The sequence below is a fragment of the Elaeis guineensis genome, chromosome 9 (assembly GCF_000442705.2).
Source record: "Elaeis guineensis isolate ETL-2024a chromosome 9, EG11, whole genome shotgun sequence".
NCBI lineage: Eukaryota > Viridiplantae > Streptophyta > Magnoliopsida > Arecales > Arecaceae > Elaeis > Elaeis guineensis.
In genome coordinates this window covers 95,858,870-95,879,130 of record NC_026001.2, presented here as the reverse complement: position 1 = coordinate 95,879,130, position 20,261 = coordinate 95,858,870, and the positions used below count along the sequence as shown (strand labels likewise).

At 38.6% G+C, this 20,261-nt stretch overlaps 1 protein-coding gene and 1 long non-coding RNA gene across 2 annotated transcripts in view; both read right to left on the bottom strand.

Moving 5' to 3' along the window:
• Window positions 1-1,171: 1,171 nt before the first annotated feature.
• LOC114914519 (uncharacterized) lies at window positions 1,172-4,032 on the bottom strand. Its single transcript, XR_012134391.1, has 2 exons — window positions 2,278-4,032; window positions 1,172-2,200 (listed from the first exon to the last, which is right to left on the bottom strand). It is a non-coding gene; the product is annotated as an uncharacterized lncRNA (long non-coding RNA).
• A 2,046-nt stretch (window positions 4,033-6,078) lies between these two features.
• LOC105051134 (protein BONZAI 1) overlaps window positions 6,079-20,261 on the bottom strand; it is a 74,135-nt gene continuing 59,952 nt past the window's right edge. The window contains exons 7-22 of the mRNA XM_073243042.1: window positions 18,557-18,739; window positions 17,638-17,685; window positions 16,877-17,025; window positions 16,685-16,733; window positions 13,027-13,083; window positions 10,502-10,684; window positions 10,275-10,409; window positions 10,122-10,183; window positions 9,878-9,980; window positions 9,676-9,790; window positions 9,473-9,549; window positions 9,219-9,356; window positions 8,811-8,975; window positions 8,623-8,736; window positions 8,391-8,487; window positions 6,079-6,383 (exon numbers count right to left, since the gene is read on the bottom strand). Coding sequence (XP_073099143.1) covers window positions 6,289-6,383; window positions 8,391-8,487; window positions 8,623-8,736; window positions 8,811-8,975; window positions 9,219-9,356; window positions 9,473-9,549; window positions 9,676-9,790; window positions 9,878-9,980; window positions 10,122-10,183; window positions 10,275-10,409; window positions 10,502-10,684; window positions 13,027-13,083; window positions 16,685-16,733; window positions 16,877-17,025; window positions 17,638-17,685; window positions 18,557-18,739 — 1,770 coding nt within the window. The 3' untranslated portion in view covers window positions 6,079-6,288. The remainder of the gene's footprint in view (window positions 6,384-8,390; window positions 8,488-8,622; window positions 8,737-8,810; window positions 8,976-9,218; window positions 9,357-9,472; window positions 9,550-9,675; window positions 9,791-9,877; window positions 9,981-10,121; window positions 10,184-10,274; window positions 10,410-10,501; window positions 10,685-13,026; window positions 13,084-16,684; window positions 16,734-16,876; window positions 17,026-17,637; window positions 17,686-18,556; window positions 18,740-20,261) is intronic.

The following is a 20,261-nucleotide window of genomic DNA, read 5'->3' as shown; positions in this document are numbered from 1 at the left end:
GACCACTCCCTCATCGGCTAATACCCGACGAAGCGTCAATCGGTTGACACCCGATTGATGAAGTCGGAATGGGTCCGTCAACCATAAGTGCGCCTGCTAAGGCTCAATGGCCGCAGTGACAGGTTGAACACGGATGGGTCTGTCGACCGTAAGCGTGCCTGCTATGACTCAAGAGCTGCAGCGTCAGATTGTACACGAAACCTAGGTGAAATTATTAAGTTATTCGGCTAGTATCCGATTAGCGAAGCTGTGAGGTCTGACCACCGATGGCATACTTGTCCGAGTGTCTATGGGCCCGACAAGGTCCATAAGCCACGAAGCTATAACACCTAGCAAAATAAATGCGGTGTTCGGCCAATAATCGGACATCGAAGCCATATGGTCCGGCAACCACCAATATACTCATAATGATCCATGGGCCGCGATCATGAAAGCAGCGGTTCATCGTGAGATCCGATGAAACAAGTTGTGGTGAATCGGCTTATTACCAACTGACCAAGGATCAACAAGTCCGAAACAAAAATGAAGAAATTCCTTTGAGTTCCTACTTAACGGAATAATTTACAGCGAACGATCTACAACTATACCCCAGATCTGACTAAGTTTGCCTACAAAAATTGACTACATGACCTGAAAATTTTTTTAAGTTGATGAGTTCGATTGCAATCTACTCGGTTTGTTGCTTCCTACCGACTACTTCACTCAATCCTGTTGGCCCCATTACTTAGTCAATTTTGTAGAAAAATAAGTATACAAGGAGGAAAGCATACAGACAAGCAAGTCGAATGAGTTAAGAGTTAGAGAAAAAGATCATTTTATTTCATTTAAAAGAGTTTGGTACAAAATGAGTGCAAGACAGAAGGTTACAAGGTAGAAGACCAAAAAGCAAAGGAGTACACAAGGAATCTAAGAAGGCCGGGGATGATCCTCTTTGGCATCTCCCTTCTCGTCGCTCTCAGACTTCTCGCCTAGGTCCCTATCGGCACATATCCCACTCAGGTCTAGCTTGAGCTGTAGTTGGTGGATCTCCTTCTTGCAGTCCTCGAAACCTAGCTAAAATGCGTCCACACCGGCTTCGGTCAGTTCCTCCTCGTACTTTGAATTTCGAAACTCGATCAGAACCTGAGAAGCTACCTCTTGGGCCCGAGTTTTTACCACCGTCAGTTTCTCCTTCAGCTCGGTGGCAGTCTTTTCGGCCTCCTTGTTGGTGTTCTCGATCTCCTCGACGGCCTTCTCAACCTTCTACCTCTTCTTCCTCTCCTCGACGAGGGTGCTCTCAGCTGACTCTATTTCTTTTTGGTAGTCAGTCTTCAACTTTTTGAACTCCTCTTACTCTTTCCTCGGTTGTGTCTCCAAGGATGCCAATTCATCCTCCAGCAAAGTAATCTTCTCTCAGCCCTTCCTCTCTCGCTCCTCAGCAGTGCGGAGAAACTCCTCAGCGACCTCGGCCCGTGCATGAGCAGTCTGGGCCTAGTCCTCTAGCTTGGCATTGAGTTGGACGAACCCAGTCAACCCCTCTAACAAAATAGTTATATCGTGGATCATCTGCAAAATAGAAAAAGTGGTTAAGTTGTTTACTTGGCCAAAAGCTACTCGAGAATCTAAGAAAAAGTTGAAGAACTTATCCCGATCAATGATGTGTAGGCGCCCGACTGAATATCCGAGATTGGGCACGCCTTCCTGACTTCCTAGTCTACGGGAAGCATAACCATGCTCACCAACTCCTCGGTGAGTCGATGGTCTCAAAGGGTCTGATCGGTCACCTTGAAGCGCATCTTGATCGCGACAGTAGCCTCCTTGGAAGACATATCCAGATTGTAGTCTGTAGTGAAGGTGGGGGGCATCAGCGACTTGCCCTTGTTGGCACCTTTCCGACTAGGTGCCTGGCCTCCTCCTGACCCGATTTGAATCGAGAGGGCTTGGACTGCTTCAATCGGCCTTGCTGGTGGCTCGACGACAATCACGTCATCGTCGGCAGGTGGAGGAGGAGCTGCAACCATGACAACTTCGACAGCAGGCAGCGGAGAAGAATGCACCGGTGGTGGTTGGGGCGAAAACGACGACGGCGTACTCCTCGACACCCGAGGAGGAGACTCTTCTCTCAGCTTCTTCGACGGTTGAGAGGGACCACCAGGCCCAGATAACACATTCTTTTTCTTCCGGATAGCTTGCCGGAGGGATTCTGACGTAAGCCTCATGCCTGGATGAATATGACAACAAGAAAGTTAGTCTACATGCAAAGCAAGAATTACAAAAGTTTATGGGAAAGAAGACTACCAAGATAGCTGGTCGGGCTTATCTCGGTATTATAAAGCGACTGCTCCTTGAGCAGCTCTTGATGTGGAGGCACTTAAACTTCGAACAGCTTGTCATACATCTCCCGATCTTCCTTCAAGACTGCATCATTTCTATTCAGAGACGGATTGAGAATCATCCAGATCTAATTAAAGTCCCATGGGTGGTCGGCAGCAATATAGAAAAATTTATTCTTCCACCCGTGGATGGAAGAAGGAAGACCCTTAAACAGCTGATGATGAGGCCAAGGATAGAAGAACCACCATCTCCATTTTCGAGGACGTTTCTTCAATAAAAAAGTGGCCTGAAATAAAGAAATTCAAGATTCAGCCAAAAAAGATGGCAGAGAACTACGAAAGAAGCCAAAATCCTAAAAAAATTGGAGGCAAGCTGAGCAGGGATGACCTCGTACAGGTCAAAGATGTTGGCGAAGAAGGGATGAAGGAGAAATCGGAGTCCCGACTTAAGGAACTCATAGATGGCAATATAGCCATCAGGAGGACGGACAATCCAACCTTTTTCGCTGGGCACCATCAATCGATACCAACTAGAAATATGATAGTAATCCCTTAGTCGGTCGGTAGCAGCCTCCGTCAACTCAAACCTCTTAACGAGAGACTCGGGGAGGTTCTCGATAGCCGTCTATTCATCTGACTCTTCAGGGTCTCAATGATCCTACCGGGAAGACGTCTCTTCGGGTTCATCCCGAGGAACATCTTCGATCTCTCTCTGGGTGGTTGGAGTCTGAGAACTCCAGTTCCCAACTGGGTTCTCATCTCCGGACTCTCTACCGATATAAGCCATAAGAAAGAAAAGAAATTCAAAGGCAAAAGCTAAAAAAAAAGATAGGGAAGAGACGAAGGAAAAACCTCGAGGAGGTGACCGACGATGACACCGACGACGACAGTGACGATGGCGATGGACAATCGACGTCGGAGGAGAAAACTTGCCTACAACGGACCTAAGCTCTCTACTGAAAAAAAGAGGAGCAAGGGACCTGAGACAGGGCGAAGGCACTGGAACCGAAAGCGAGACTAAGGGGCCAACCCCTATTTATAAGGCTGTTCAATGGTCAGAATCAACACCGAGCATCATGCCTTACTCGAAAATTTCGACACACTACAATGATCATAGCTGGCTATCTCAGCGCCTGTTCTATGCACTACTATTCAGATCTCATCGAGTCAGCCGAATCCATGTGATCACAAGCTGAACCTATGGATAGCCGACATGCGGACAACTCTCGTATGCATGCTCATTATTACTCTACCAGCTGATCTTCTGCCATCGATATGGAAAATCACCTCAAGCATCATGACATTTATTGCCGCACGACTTGCGATGGATAGTGCCGCTACATGCTCTGTGAGACGACAAAAATGATGGTTGAAGCGACAAGACAGACGAATAGCAGTCGGCGAAAGTCACTCGGATCCAAGCAATGATGAACTCCCTTCGTCCGATTAAACTACGCAATCGGACTCGGGAGTTGGAGGGCAGGTGTTGAGGTAAATCCTCATCGCTCAACTGACTACCCTACTTTTTCATCTTCCAGCCGACTAAAGGAGCTACACCGACTAAGCTTTCACAATTCGATCTAACTCAGACTAGTGAGTCCCACACAGCCAGGTCTACACCGACTGCTATCAACGATACTCGACCGACCAAGGGCAGCATACATAACCTAGTCGGCACAAAGCCAACTAGGTCCGACATGCCGACTTCATCCTCGACACATAGCCGACTCCTTATTTAGTGTATGACTGACTACACTAATCGACGGTGAGGTACCACCCCTCGACGAGCTCATTGTACCGGCTCCCGTGGCTCAATCCTCAGCCGACTGCTGAGCACCAAACATGACGGCCACACCCTCTTGACAGGCCACATCAAGTCACGTCACTCAGATACCATACTCTAGCCAACTGGCTGTGCACCGTGATGAGACACGATTAATTCATTAATTACACCCATGAGGTCATTTATTACGCTCCATGCACGGTAGTATCCGCCACCATGTGCGTGCCAATCAGAAGGCACGTCCGCCGTCAATATTGAAAGATGCCCATGCGACACCGTATGACAGGACATGATTGACATGATCGCTTATCCCTTCACCACCCATTTTGCTCCCTCTATAAATAGAAGAAAGCAAGGATCCCTCTAGGTACATGCAAAGCCAAGACAGATACTAAAACTGCTACTTTTTTCATTGTATTATGTCACCTTGTTAACTTGAGCATCGGAGGGTCCTCGCCAGAGCCACCTCTAGCGAGACTTCCTTTGCAGGTCTTCTTTTTTTCAGCATTGAGCGGAGACCAACACCACCGCCATCATTCACTGGCAACCCTCGCTCTCGCTCTCGACCTTGACTGTGCGCATCTTCTCCGACGATGACACACCACCTTCTGTCAGTCCGCACAGACGCAGCACCTAGTCGGCTCCTGACCGACTATCCCATCGGAGAAAGGTGGCAACATTGACCATATATTGTGTACTGATAAATACTAAGTTCGATAAATTATGTATCAATTTATCTGTAGGTATGTATTGGATCATTGCTGAACGTATATTAAAAAAACTTATAGTATGTATCAATAAGCTATCTAATATATATCATTTGATCATGTACTATGTATTGATGAATACTATGTTATGAAAATTGTATATTACTTTATCTAGAGATATGTATTGGAACGTCAAATAAATATGTTGCTATGTATGTATCAACTGACTATATACTAATGAATACAAAGTTCGGTAAACTATGTATTAATTTATCTATAGATATGTATTAGATCATAAATGGATGTGTATTAAAAAAATTTACAATATGTATCATCTAACTATATACGATATATTGATGAACTACATATTCTAAAAATTGTGTATCGATATATTTATAGATATATATTAACTTATTGATGATTAATTTATTTAATATATATCATATGATCATGTAATATGAATAGTCAAAAAAATATATTGAAAATAAAAATATATATATATTTTTTAAAATTACGAAATTAATAACTCTATTAGTAAAAAAAAATTTTGTGCTTTAGATCAATTTTTTAAAATTGATATTAAAAAAAATATGACAATCTATAAAATCCACCCATATAATATTTTACAATACCCACCCCTCATGATATTTGTTCAAGTATAGGAAGCATGGATGCAACATGGCATTAAGGCTTTTACCGAGAAGTATGAAGCGGAGGTGTACTACAAAACGGACGTTGTGAATAGACAAGCACCGAGCTATTTACAGCACATACCAGATGGTTAAAGGGAGGAAGCTTGTGGAATGACATAAAATATGAAGCCAGTCACTTCAACCCCTAAATATATGTTGTTCATTGAGCTCATACTTCACACCAAAAACATATCTGGCATCGAAAAAATTGTTTTCATTTCATTGAAAGGTAAGTTACCATATTTAAGTTCATAAAAAATTAACCAGCTGGGGCCTATCTTGGTTGCATAAACAGCTAAGACGGGGTAAGAAGCTTATTTGATGTTCGAAGAACAGGGGAAATCGTTTAAGGCGAGGCTTATAGGCAACTGACATGCCAAACATAAATATGTACATTTATTCGAGCAAATGGACCTCAACCTTGTATGAGACTGCTATAAAGCAGAGCCAACCTGGGGCAAATAGATAGCATATTCCCATGCTATGTTCTACATAGTTTTACAATTGTTCATAACTCTGGAATTTTGGAGTAATGGAAAATGGAGAAGCAAGTGATCTAGTACGCATACATAATGCAGCTCTAGTAAAAGGGAATCATGATCAATCTTTTTGTAAATCTTGGTATCATGTAGTATAATTCCGTTGTTCCCCCCTCCTCCCGGGCTGTGCACAAAGCACGGAAATAAACGTATGAAGATGCAGAGGCCTGACAAACATCAAACTGGCCTGAGGGCAAAAGAGAACACAAAGAGGCAACAAAAACCAAATTACAGACACATATGCGGCAAAATATATTAGCAAAGTGGTTGAATATTTCTAGTCCGCATATAACTCATAAATTGTCCAGGCAACTCCGCAAGAAGTGACTGAACCACTGATATCTCACTACCTGCGAGTGAAGAAAGGCAAAAAGGTCATCATATCTACAATATGTTTTCCATGATTTTAGATCTTAAAAAGTTTCATTACGTGACAATAACATGCGAGCCAAGTATGTGATAGAACTGTTTGCCAGATACCAAAGTGATTACTTGAGGGTTTTAACACTGAAGTGAGAGAGGGGCTGTAAGAGCTGATGAACTTATCATCTTAAGTGCATTTGAGGAATCAACAAAAAGACTTAAAAAAGCTTCCACAAATAAAGCTTCCACAAATAAATCATAATAACCATAATCAGTGTAAATAAACTCAAAAAATTAAGCAACTCCCAGCAAAGTTCTTATTTCTTTTTTTTTTATTTATTTAAAGATAGCCTATCTGGATTTCATTGGTCCCACCATTTTCAAGCAGTCCTCAGTCTTGCTAAGTTTTGTGGCAAGCAGGCATCTATTTTCCTCATTCTCATCTAAGATATCTCACACTCTATCAAGGCCAATGAATCATATAAAGCAATTAAGCCATGTAACCTTCTAAGCCTGCTCGGGTAGGTCCTTCATGTTTTTATTGCCACTCTTCACAACAAGACCTTCAGTATACAGCTTCTTGAACATTATTCCATCACAATTTCATTTTTATATATATTGCTAGTAATTCCATCACAATTTCATACATATATATATTGCTAGTATCGTGCAAAAAGGCCCAAAACTACTCTAAATATTTTATCTTCCTCCACTTAATCATAGAAGATCCCACTTGTGTTCAATCTAAATAAGCAACCCTGGAAGATATTCTGACAAGATAGACTCCAGAAGTAATCAAATAATCACACAAGGTCAGTATTGCATTCTCCAAGCAAATTATTTACATATCCAGAATAATTAAATTTGTCAATAAAGAATATTAAAGAAAAAAAGGATTTAAGCAGAAGTGGACCTCAATTTATTAAATTCTGCCCAACACCTTCAAAAATTTCAGCCTTATATGGTTGATTACAGATGTTCCATTCAATTATGATGATCTAGCATTTGATACAATGGAGTTCACTTTCCAAGGTTCACTGCTCTGAGAAGCCTAAATACAATGCTTCAAGACTACAGATGTTGACTTGTAGTGATCCATGAAGGTGAGGAAGTTCAAATACCAATACAGCTTATGAATTTTAACCATATGCAACGTTAACTTTGGCTTAAAACCTTTGCAACCACACAAGTAAAGAACCTATATATCACAAAACACTCTGAATGTTGCACAATAGATTTGGCTTCTTTTATTTTTTACTTCTAAAAAATTCGTTGTATAAAATTTTCTGATTTTTGTAACCAAAACTGTAAAATTTGCCTTTGAAAACTGTTGAAACCATTAAAACTTCTGAAACCAAAACTCTATAATCCCCAGTTGAAACCATGTTTTCAAAATCTTGGTTTTTAAGACTGCATATTGGAGAAACGACGGCCTACCATTGGTAGGCAGACTATGCCATGTCAATGCTTGACACATGCTGGTTTCCAGTCTACACCTTAGCTTGCAGCCAAGCCACAAGCTAGTCTAGTTCTGGCATGAAAGGTGCCTTATGGTGTATTCAGGGATGCCAGCATGTCAATCTTTGCACCAAGATCTCTATATTAGCTATAGCTCTCTTAAATATTTGTTCTCCAGAACTGGGCAACTATATATCACTGTAAAATGACACAAATGTTCAGGCACTTCAGCTATGACAATGTAGGATGTTAATACTGCTCTAATCAATGATGATTGATAGAAGATACAACTATATTATGTGACATGAAGTGACTGGAAGCAGGAAGAATTGCGGATGTTCTTTACAGGATTATCATCAAAGACTGAAGAGTTAGAAGATATGGTAGAATAAAGCATGCAGAATGGGCATGCACCTTGTGCACATTCCGCACAGGAACAAAGTGCGCTATAATGAAAATGTTCTTCACTGGGACATCATAGACTGGAAAGGTCACAAGATATGGTAGAACAAAGAATTCAGAATGAATATACGTACTGTGCACATCCCGCATTGGAACAAACTGCACTATATCTCGTGTTGCAACTCGGCCAGTAGAACTCTCTAGTCTCTCTCCTTTGTCTGCATCTAACACCTGCACCAGTGAAACTTGCAAGTTCAAGAGCCATGCTTGCATGAAGAAAGATCAACAAGATAATTCCAAAAAAAGAAAATCCAAAGACAACCTAAAACAAAAAAAGAAAGAAAGAAAGGCAACATATCACTGCACCTCCATTTCTTTGAAGTCAGCCCCACCAACCCCAACAATGAGAATTGATAATGGAAGATCGGATGCCTTCACCACAGCATCTTTGGTTTCTTGGAGATCTGTTATCACACCATCCTGAAGAAAGATTCTGAACAATTTAAAAGGATATACAGGAACCAGGAAAGAGGATGTCCAAGTTCCTCTGTTACCGTGATTATTAGCAAAACAAAGTATTTCTGTTGATTGTTGACTAGCGACTGGCTGGCTATCAGTGCAGCAGTATTAATCACTGGCCCAAAAAGTGTAGGGCCTGCCAGTGATACATTATGAAGAGCACTCATATAAGCTGACATAATACCTTGGATTCCTTCAACCTGGGGCAAAGTGGCTACAGTCAGGATATGCAACATTGTTTTGAGCACCAAGAAGAAAAATCTCGCTGCTAGACCCCTATTTTCAGCTACTGAAATTTCAGCATGGCTACCAACAAAGGGCAAATACAAATTAAGTAGAGTGATTTGCTGAAAAGCTGAATAACTTTTCTCTTTTCTTAACTAAAAGTAAATAATTCCAATCTCAATAATTTTATCATAATGAATGCTTGGGAAAGAAATGACCTCAGGGTGGCCAGTGCTTCCATTCAAGTTAAAGCAGTGAGAGACAGGGCCGTCAATTGGCCTTGCTCCAAAACCCCAAGCAGGAAAATGCTTATCTGAGTCATAAAACTGCAAGACCTCTCCAACTTCTAATATTGCCTACAGATAACAAAAACCATAGACCCAAGGTAACGAGCATCCTTCTTGAAAAAGACTAAATCCTGCCAAACAAAGGAAAAAAGACGATAATAACTGATGCATCAAACAGTCCTCACTCTTTGATATGCATTTGGCCGACCTGAGGGGTCAATGTAATGTAAGGAATCTGGAAGACGGGGATTTCCATTTGAAGCTGGTAAACAAGGAGTATCTTTGTAATACTAGTCAAAATTAAAAATGACAGTAGATAACAGTAGCATATCATGAATAAGCCAATGGCCACTAGGTTGCATAGTTTAAAGCATGAATGCATGCATACCTGTGAAGTCTATAGCAACCATGAAATTCAGTTCACATCCACCAGCAATGTAATCCAAGAAAGTCTGCCTCTTGCTTTCAGAAAACTTCTCCACAAATATCTGTCCCTTCAATACCTGCATGTGAAATCACCAAAATTTGTTAACCAAAGAGGACCTACAATAGAGGATCATTCAACATTCCAAAACAGAAAGAATCCTTACCTTATTGTGATGATCATGCCCGACAACAGTAGGTACAAAGAAATTCTCACCACGCAGATCATGATGAAGCTTTTCCAATTCTGCCAGTGATTTCACAACTTTGCTGTCCAATTGTATATACAAACAAGACATTGTCTCATCATGTCAATCATATTAAATTCTTTAAGTTGTTTTAGCATATGCATGTACATGTTAATGTATGAAAGTTCAAAGGCAGTCATTCAAAAAAGTAAAAAGTCCTTACCCAATCAAATCATGTTTGCCACTGCTATTGAAGTTAAAACACTCAATAGTCAGAGGGTTTTCCTGCAAATTTTATATATATATATAAAAAAAAAAAGATGATGAGAGATGCAGCAAAATGAATTCGCTGGTTGCTTGGGAAAGGCACCCATACTTTGCTTCCAATTTGCTGCATATTAAGAATCACCGGCTTCCATGTTGGATTCAGATCATTCTTTCTCACTTCAGTCTTGCAAATTGGAATAGGTACCCCACTTTCAGCTGCTCTGGAAATCAATAAGAAAGGATCCTGAAAATGAGCGCGTGTGCGCACACAGAGAATCAATACATAAACTACAGCCCAGTAAAAGAAACTTCAAAATATGCATAACGAATTCTTACACTTTTAGAAAAAAGGTCCTTGTTTTCCAAATCTGAACAGCGGAACACCATCTCTATGATTGTTTTTGAACCAACACATTCTTCAGCACGGACAGTGAGCTCACTTAACTTTCTAGGCTGTGTTCCTCCATACTCTCTACGGACAAGATTTAGACTCAAAGATCTGGTATTCTTAGTAACTACCTGCAAATAAACAAACAAGAAGAAAAAAACTCAGTAATAAAGATATATAGTTAAAGAATGGACCAGCCTAGCTTACTTCAAGTCACAAGAGATATCTGGAAAATGAACTTGTTCGAGTGACTTTTCTTGTAAGAAATTAAGTCGAATAAAAAAATACTGATATTGACTCAAAAACTAGGCCATGTTAAGCAGAATAAAGAAAAGAGTTATATGGAGCTAAAAACAGCCAGCACTGTTGGCATCAGGTGCAGGGGCAGAGCCAGGAATTTCTCTGGTGGGGGCCCAATGTTAATATGTATGATCTTAATATTTAAAAAAATTAAAATTTATTGATGACAATCATATTTATGTATATCTTTTTTTTCATTGAATTTGTTCTCACATTCATCTAGATAATGGAAACATTTTGTGCTAAATCTTGTATTAATTATTTTAACACCTTATGTACTATACAATGCCAATCAAAAAGTAGAATATTGTCTTCCGCATTATTTTACATTCTTGTTTAAGCAATTTTGTATAAAGATTTGAATTTTAAAAATAATTAAGGATAGAAAATTCTGAAAATGCTACAGAATTGTCTATGAGAATAAAGAATACATGCATGAAAAATCAACTTATGTTAAGTCCCAAAACTTTTGTTATGAAAAGATATAAAAAAATCTCCAATTTCATTACTTCATGTAATGAGAAAATAAAATAATAAACTAATTTGAAAAATAAAAGGGGGAAGGCAACAAATTTACCAACCTTCTTTCTTTTTTTTTATTATTTGTTCCTTTCGTTTTAGAAAAAAAAATTCCCATAAAGGAAGTTCTCTTTTTAGGATTATCCAGCTATATTTAGAAAAACGGGATGAAAGCTAAAAAAACATTACAAGGTAGTGATTTAAAGGAAGGAATTTGGTTTGTTAAGATTCTGCAAAAATAAAAGGAATTAGTTAAGAGATTAATGTTTGAACTTAAATAAGACAAACCTTTTTCGTTGGAAATAAGAGTGTGTTATTTAGGAAGAGACTGGTGTGGGAGAGAGGGAGAGAAGATCTGTTGAGGACAAGAGAGAGAAAGAGATAGGTGTTGGTCACTGCCAACCAAAATTTGGGGGAGGGGGTGGCTCCCCCCATGACCAAAGACTCTGTTTAGCTTTGCGATTGATCACGCGGCTGTAAGCAATATGCTTTTGCCATAAGAACCAGGGTAGGGCAGGTTTGCAAGAGTAACTAGCTGTAATCTGTGAGTGCAGGTCTGTTCAGGCCACAAAAGGATCTATGACGTGGTTATGTATCTATTTCATATGATTTTGTGAAGAAATAACTGGGAAAAAAGAGGAAGAAATGGAGATTGCTAAGGAGATATTCACTTGACATAAACATTTTCTGTACCTTTTCTCACCATACAATCTTTGAAAAAGTACGGTACGTTTAAATTTCTTGAAATTAGGAATTGAAATGCAGTTAAATTCACATAATCATAACAAGTAATAATCAGGAAAAAAAAGCAATGTCTTCTAAGTTTTTATGCTCCTTTTCTTACTCCTTTTTGTTTTTACATGTTTTTTTATTTTTTCAGAACGATTAACCTGATTCACCATACTAGACAGTATACAGCCCAATTTCTTACCATATACTCACCACCCTTGACTGCTATGCTCTCTAAAGAAACTTTATTGAAATTACAGAAACAATCTCTAAAATAAAAAATTAATATTTTTAAATACAGAGACAATCTCTAAAGAAATTTTATTCAAATTACATATAACCAGACATGCATCTACTTAGGAGTTAGAATTAAACCAATGCAGATTCTTTTCCCCCATTTTCACAACAACTGTACGCTTCTAGTGTGAGAAATCTAAATTTCACAAGCATCAGGTTTGGATTAACTAATGCAGATATATATATATATATTTTTCAATTTCACAATATTTGTACCCTTTAGTGTAGGAAATCTAATTTTCTACCTTAAATTTCTTGGTATTAGAAATTGAAAATGCAATTGTAATTCGCTTGACAATAACCAGTAATAATCTGAAAAATTGATATATTCGGTCATCTAGATTTTTTTATACACTTCTTATTTCATCTTGCTTATATATGTTTTTATTCTTCACTGTACAGCCACCATACAGCCATGTTTCTTATTATAGATACCATCCTTGGCTGGTACAGCACTCACTATCCTTGCAGCAAAACCAAAGGTAAAAAGAGTAAAGTTTTTAATTTATCTTGATGACTCAAAAATTTGAATGTATAGCAGACCACAAGAGCCAATCAACTCATCCCAATAAGTGATTTTTTCTCATGAATTATACCAGCCAAAATTGTATATAAGCATACAGCATACCTCAGACAGAAGGCAGCTAGCTTCTCCAAGAAATTGTTGCTCCTCTAGTTTAAGCATCTGCACAGAGTGAAAGCTTTCAAAATGTTCTATTGTGTATCCATTTGAAAAAAAGGTTATATTGCTCGCATAATTACTTGCACTTAAATATGGGCGCGTAATACATTTAGTGAATTAGTACAGACAGAGACAAGATTCAAGGATTTTAGGTTGAAGTGTCCAATTGCAAAGATGGGAATAGCAGGCATGAGCAGAGTTAGTAATCCATCAACAAACCAAGCTGTTTAAGAGCAGCACGGAATCATGTCAATAACATCTCCTTTGGGCTTAGCTAAGCTAGAAAATGAGCTGGGCTCAAACAGATTTTAGATCTCAGGACAAAAACAAGCTAAGCCTAAAAACAACTGGCTTGCTAAAATAAAACCTCCGCTCAGAGGTTATGGGAACAGTGCATGAACAACTTATGTTAACCTTGGCTCGAGCCAAGCTTGATATAAGCTCAGGTCAGAATTTTGAGGGGTCAAGCTTGAACAACCTGCTACTTGGTTTGTCTTGGCTTGCAAGAACAGAAACAAGTTTTTTCAAACTTAGGTTCACTAAACATTTCACTGCGTCAAAAGCAAAACAGAGACTCAATGTTTTATTCGCCAGAATTGGGTTAAGTAGTTTCTTTTGGAGTCAAGTTTTGAAGAAAGTCCAGATGTTGAAGATGTTGTAGATGCCAACATGCAGACATATTGAGTTTTGGGAAGTCAAAACTATAAGAGTCTAACAAGCACAGCACAAATTTGTTATACAAATTTTTGGAATAAATATCAAGGATCATTTTGATTCGAATAATAGTTTTTGTTCAGAATTCAAATTGTTCCATCAGAACTAGCAAGATTCATCACTTATCGTCGCATGCAAAGGACACAATTTCTTGCAAGTTCAGGCTATAATTGTTAAAATAGAATGACATGTGACAATTTACCGAAATGTTCTCGTGTAAAATGTGGCATAGCTTAAAAAGTTGATCTCCGGTTTCCCAAAATGTATAGCAAGAACATAAAACATGTGAACATGAACTATTATTGGAGTATGCCAACACGTGGCATAATATATTGTAAGCTACAGTTCCTATTCTTTCGAATTATTTATCAGGGGAATAATACCACCATATCAATTACTCAAGGGAAGTCTATGAACAGAGATTGGCTTAGAATTACTTCTTTCCTTCATGTATGGCTTTAAATATACAAGCCAGAGCTTCTGAATTTCCTTTATTTCTATATGATGAAACCATGGATCGTTTGTGGTATGCGGGTTGTAAAGGGACTGCAAAGTGCATATGCATTATGCAGACAGCATGTGCACCTGCACATATGGTTATTATTTTTTAGCTATATAAAGTAAACATAAGACACTAAATACAATAATAACAGTAATAATAATAGCAATCTTCTTTGAATGGATAATAACATTATTAATAAGAATACCAAGTTTTTACTGCTTAGTACAAAATACCTAGTAGCAATAATGATGATGTAATCAATATTTTAACACTATTAATACATGTATTAGGCCCACCAAAGAACCACATCAGATCTAATCATCAGGTTAAACCAACTTTATGTGCATAGATCCTGCTAAGAGTAGGCTGCATATGTAACCCCAGAATGCTAAGCAGGCTCATGTATGCAACCCTACAATACTAAGCAGGCCATATATGCAAGCCCGTAATGCTAACTGAACTGCCTTCTTAGGCCATATATGGTATAACAGCAATGCCATGCAGTCAGGGGACAGTATGTGCATAGGCACACGCATAACAGCAGTATGCATCACATTTTAAAACATGGGCTAAAGCTCTAAGATCCACACTTTCTTGTCCTCAAACTTTGCTATTAAACCTAGCCTATCAGCACAAAGCCTCCAACAAAAAAATAGGTTAGGAAACCCTATTTCCTTTTCTTTTCTTGTTCTCTTCTTGCCAAACCCACTCCCATCCTCTTCTGTTCTCTTTTCTTATGATTTGATACAAAGTGAAAATTTAATCAGATGAATTAAGCTTGGGTTGCATTATTATATTTGATCTATAATTTCTTGTGCCAAAAATTGCGGCATCATATATGCTTCTAAATGAAGTGCCCCAAGGGCTCCTGAGGAGAAGATGCTGAACCATCTGCCTGGCAATGTTATAAAGATGCTCATATGACTCCAAGTGCCCGGCAGCTTAACACCCAAAAATCTAGATATTAGACACTTCCCTAAAAATAGCATTGGAAGAGAAGAAGAAGAAGGTGAGTTGTGTTACATTTCAATTAAGGAACCTAAACACTTTAGAATAATATGATTTAGTAGTAAAATAGTTGAGAATCCAAGTGTCATCATTCAGAATAAGGTGTTTCTAATAGAACACTCCAAACAGTCATCAAGTGTCAACAATTTCGGCTAACCTGACCAAGACACCCCTTTTATAAAGTGTCAAGAAGAGTTATGTGGTGCCATCTCCTATTGCTAGGATTGTTTATAATTCCGGAAAACTTAAGTGTCTAAGGAACAGAGCTTCTAGGTTGACAAGGACACCTGCAGATGTGAAGCTCATAGGGCAAATCTCTTGTTTTTCTGAGAGGACACTCTTGTTTGCTTTTACTTATGTAATGCTTAATATAGGTTATATTCTAGATAAGAGCACAGATAATAAGCTATTAAAATCATTACATAATTTTAATTAGCCGCTCTGTTAGTATTGACCAATTATTTCATTTCAAGGTGGACCTAGGTCTTTTCCAATTTGGTCAACAAAAATGTTTCAAGCTTGATATACATTGCTGACCCATTCCCTGTCAATTTAGACTACTGGTGTCAATTGGTTTGGTGTAGAAATGTGATTATGTGTATTGATGTAGAAACCAAATGAAGGTGGCCTTCTTTTCATGTCACTAACAAATGGTTTTTAGATTTTATTTTGATGGTAACTTTTCAAGCAATAGAAGTCAATCTCGCATATGTCATAGTTATGACTAAAGAGAAGACTTCGATATCAGGAAGTTTTCTAGGTGGACAACAGTAGATTCTGATGAAGTGCGGGCTCTAAGAACTGAGTATTTTTCTCAATATGAAAATATGATTTACTTATGGAGGGGGCCAAGAAACATGACTCAGTATGTTGTGTGAATACTTCCCCTTTCACATCAGCAAGTATCTTGAAGTACAATGGGAAGCTATCATTTAGAAATACTTGATGTGCAGAAACACCATTAGCATGGTAGCTCTCAAGACCACCTTGGTGAAGGAGCTAGAAGGATTTTACTCTATGCAGGGATCATAAATATCAGATTAAAAAGGAGAGTGACTAACTTTTCCTCTGCAATTGCTTTTGTATCATATCATCAAGTAGTTTTGCCTCTTTAACCATTTGGAGGAGAAAAAAAAAAGAGCACAAAATTATATCGGAAAACAATAGGACATCTGCTGAAGAGCTTGGCATAGGCAACAAAAGTATCATATAAATATTTCCCATACTTAACATGCTTGAACTAAGCCATTGCACATATAATGACAAAATCCAAGATCAATTAGTCAACTTTTTCACTTGAATGGTTCATTGGAATGAGTAACATATTTTAGCAAGAGAACACCAAGGCAATGCTTGTGCAGCAAAGAAAAATATTTATACCTTCTCTGGTACATTATGGAACTGTGAGTCAATATCATATACCTGGAACCTGCAACAAAAGTTATCCGTTTGGAGTCTTTAAGGAAGGAAATAGATTCGACAAGTAGATACATAAAATAAAAAAATAAAAAAAAAAAACGTGGAATTAAGAAAACTACATTGAACTGCATATGAAAAATTAGTGAAGCTTACACCAAGGGCTGAACAACCTCAAATAGGTAATTAACAGTAATCTTTGCAATCCACACAGGATTCAATGAATTTAATACTACTTCGGTGCGACCAATCTCTTCAAGTTGTCCATCTCTCCTTTTTGCATAAACAACAGCCATGGGATCACTCTACAAACAAAGACGAATTTACTAACATCACAAGTTGAACTCATATGCAGCAATTATTTAATTCCAATGCTAGGCATTAGGGCATGGCTTAAACCAAATTGCCCTGTGAGTGATTATGTACATCCTAGTTCGATGCCTAGTTTTAACATAACTTTCCCAAAATTAAAACTTATGATTCTTCAATAAAATTTCTGCAAGGTAATAAAAAGAAAAGTTTTAACTAAAATCTTTGGTTCTCTAGGTTTTCCTCATAAAAAAGAAACAAAAACTTCTTGTTTCCAACAACCTCCATTTTATTTATGTTTGAAACAATTTGTGATATACTCAAACAAGAAATCAATATGTAAAGCTAGACAATCTGAAATGTTGAAAGAAAAAAGAGAAACATCAAAGCCAACATTATATGTCAAATACAAGCCAGAAAAGAAGTCATCCAAGTATTCTAAACATCAATTAGTAAGTTTAGAGTATAAAGTGATCAATAATTTCAAACTTTTGTTATTGTGAGATTGACTTCCAAGCAATCGGTACAATGATTTAGCTTATAGAGGAGTTATGCATTGTGAGAAAAATGAGGATATGCAAAATTTCAGTGCTAGAGAGTAAACATACCTTTGAAAGCACATCTCGATCATGCAAGTTTGAAGCAGACAGCGACAGCTGTTGCACAATATCATAATCAGCTCAATCAGTATCTTAAACAGAAAAATAATCAGATTTGCATGTCCAAGGCTCTCATATCGCTAGCACCTACTTCAGAAGGTGACACATAGATAACAAAGGACCACAATATAAACAAATTCTGAGCAAAACCTTAGTAAAACAACAAACTTTTGCAACATTTTTCTAGCAAGTAGATGCCAAACCTTAGGAATGGTGATTTATACTCATTTAAAAAGTAGTACCCAAAGATAACTACCACGAACACTGCATAGGTGAGACTAGTCCAGCTTTGGAACCAAAGAGCACAAATTTTCTTATGAAGCAAAATGCTGTGCCATGATCTCTCAGGAGCGAGAGCTTATGTACTCAGCTGGTGAATTCAAATAGAATGGCATCGGAAAGTAAAGCTGTTTCTTTCTTAATATTACCAAAAATGATACTTACAAAACTTCAAATGTCACCTATACATGAATTTTCATGTTTCATCTGATAGGGTTCCAAATTATTGAGATACAATTATCAAAGACTATCTTTTTTTTTTCTTCAATTATGTATTAGGTATTATGTATCGAAAGAATGACCATGGCATCACCGGTACATTTCACTTGCAGACAACATTACCAGGATCTAGACAGACCATTTTGAAACTTTTACGAATAACATCATCAGGGAGAACTTGATTATGACTCTCAAGTCACCATTTCTTTCTCCAGAAATTAACAGTCTCTACGATTAAACCTCACTCCACTAACCAGACTACCAAATCTTATCTACCACCACACCAAGATCCCAGCGATTCGTCTAAGAATCGCAGATACAAAGAGAGCAGAAATATAGGGTTTCTCAGGCTCCAGATCGGGAGACGAACCTCGATCTGGGAGTGCAAGCCGCCAAGGCCGCGAGACTTGAGGAAGCGGCCGATGGCCTCGTTGGCGTCGGCGTTATTGGACCCTCCGGCCAGACCAGAAGCGGTGCCTCCCATCCCGCCGCCTCCAACGGCCTGCTGCCCGCCGCGGACGTCGCCGGAGCAGCAATTTCCCATCCCACGAAATCAATCAGAAGAAATCGAAGTGAACGAAGAAGAGAAAACAACGGCGTCCAGGGTTTGAAGACGGCGGCGGCAGCGGAGGACTCGAGACCGCCACGCGAGGAGAGGAGGATACAAGCATGTGAGAGAGAGAGAGAGAGAGAGAGAGAGACGAAAAACGAGAGGGAAAACGCGTAGATAAAGTGTGAGGGGGAAGCCGGAAGGAAAAGAGGATTAATCATGCCGATAATGGCATCCTGTAGTTGTGTATTTACTATTTTGCCCCCCAATCTCCTCGGAAGCTGTGGAAAAGATGGGGGTAGATTAGGGAGACAATTATGATTACGGGAAAGCGCGTTCAGGAGGCTAATTTTCCTTGGGCCGGTGCTAAGTGGTTTTAATAAGTGATGTTAAGCCTTGACGTAACTGATGGTGAGTAGGTCAAGTTGTGTTCTTCAATGAAGTCACCAAAAGATTGACCTTAGCCAATGACCTGACCAAAAGCAAGACTGGTGCACGAGCAATACTGTGCAAGCATAAATTGTTATGAAACATCGCCAAAATTGCAACCCCTAGTAAGACTCTAGCTGCAAGAGAATACGTTGGGTTCGTGTATAAAATTATAATCAGAATCAAAAAGGAGCTTGGATGCTAGGAAAGAACATAGATTAGAACATTCTCGTTCCCATCCGAAATTAGAATAGACACGACGATTTTCTCCAACCAAATAGTTGAAATTAGAGTCACTTATTTTTATTTTTATATATTTTTTACATTATGCATTCATATTATTATATTTTTATCTTAAATTGTTGTCTCCCAAGTGTGGTTTATATCCACTATGCAATGAAAAAACAATATTTCCATTGCACTCGGACACCATTGATAATGCATTTTTAAATTCATGCACCATGCATCATGCATTTTTTTAAGGTTCCGAATTTCAGGATGCAATGTGCAGCAAGCCTGGATAATCCGTTATCTTTCTTAATGTCAAACTACCACGTAGGCCCAAAAGACATCGTTTACATAACTTATCTCAAGTTATAAATTTTTAAACAAGGGTGCTAGATGATAGCTGTTATACAAAGTGGTCCGAATGATCATAATAAATGTAGACATTTGGTTTTTATGTCTTCTCCGGTGTTATTTATTGTTGCCATTGGAAATTGGTCTAACTAGGCCATTGAGCTAGCTAGTGTCTTGGAGAGTTCGACGAAGTGTTGCACGAACAAAGCAAGCTGGGTGATGGTTGTTGGGATTCAGTTGCGGTTTCAACTAGATGAATCGTGTCTGGTTGAGGGAAGAAAATCGTGGTCGGATCTTTCCTCCAATGAAGGTCTTGGTCCTGAAACACCACAAACAAGAAAGTTATCTGACTGGATAGTGTTCGATGAGGACCCATTGATGCTTCAGTACATAACTTTCAAGAAAATAATAGAGATGCTATATACGTGGCAGAAAGATAAAAACTTTTAAGCACCTACGGTAGAGAGCTTTGAACCAAACTTGGAGCTTAAAAGTTCGATTTAGAACGTGTATAGGC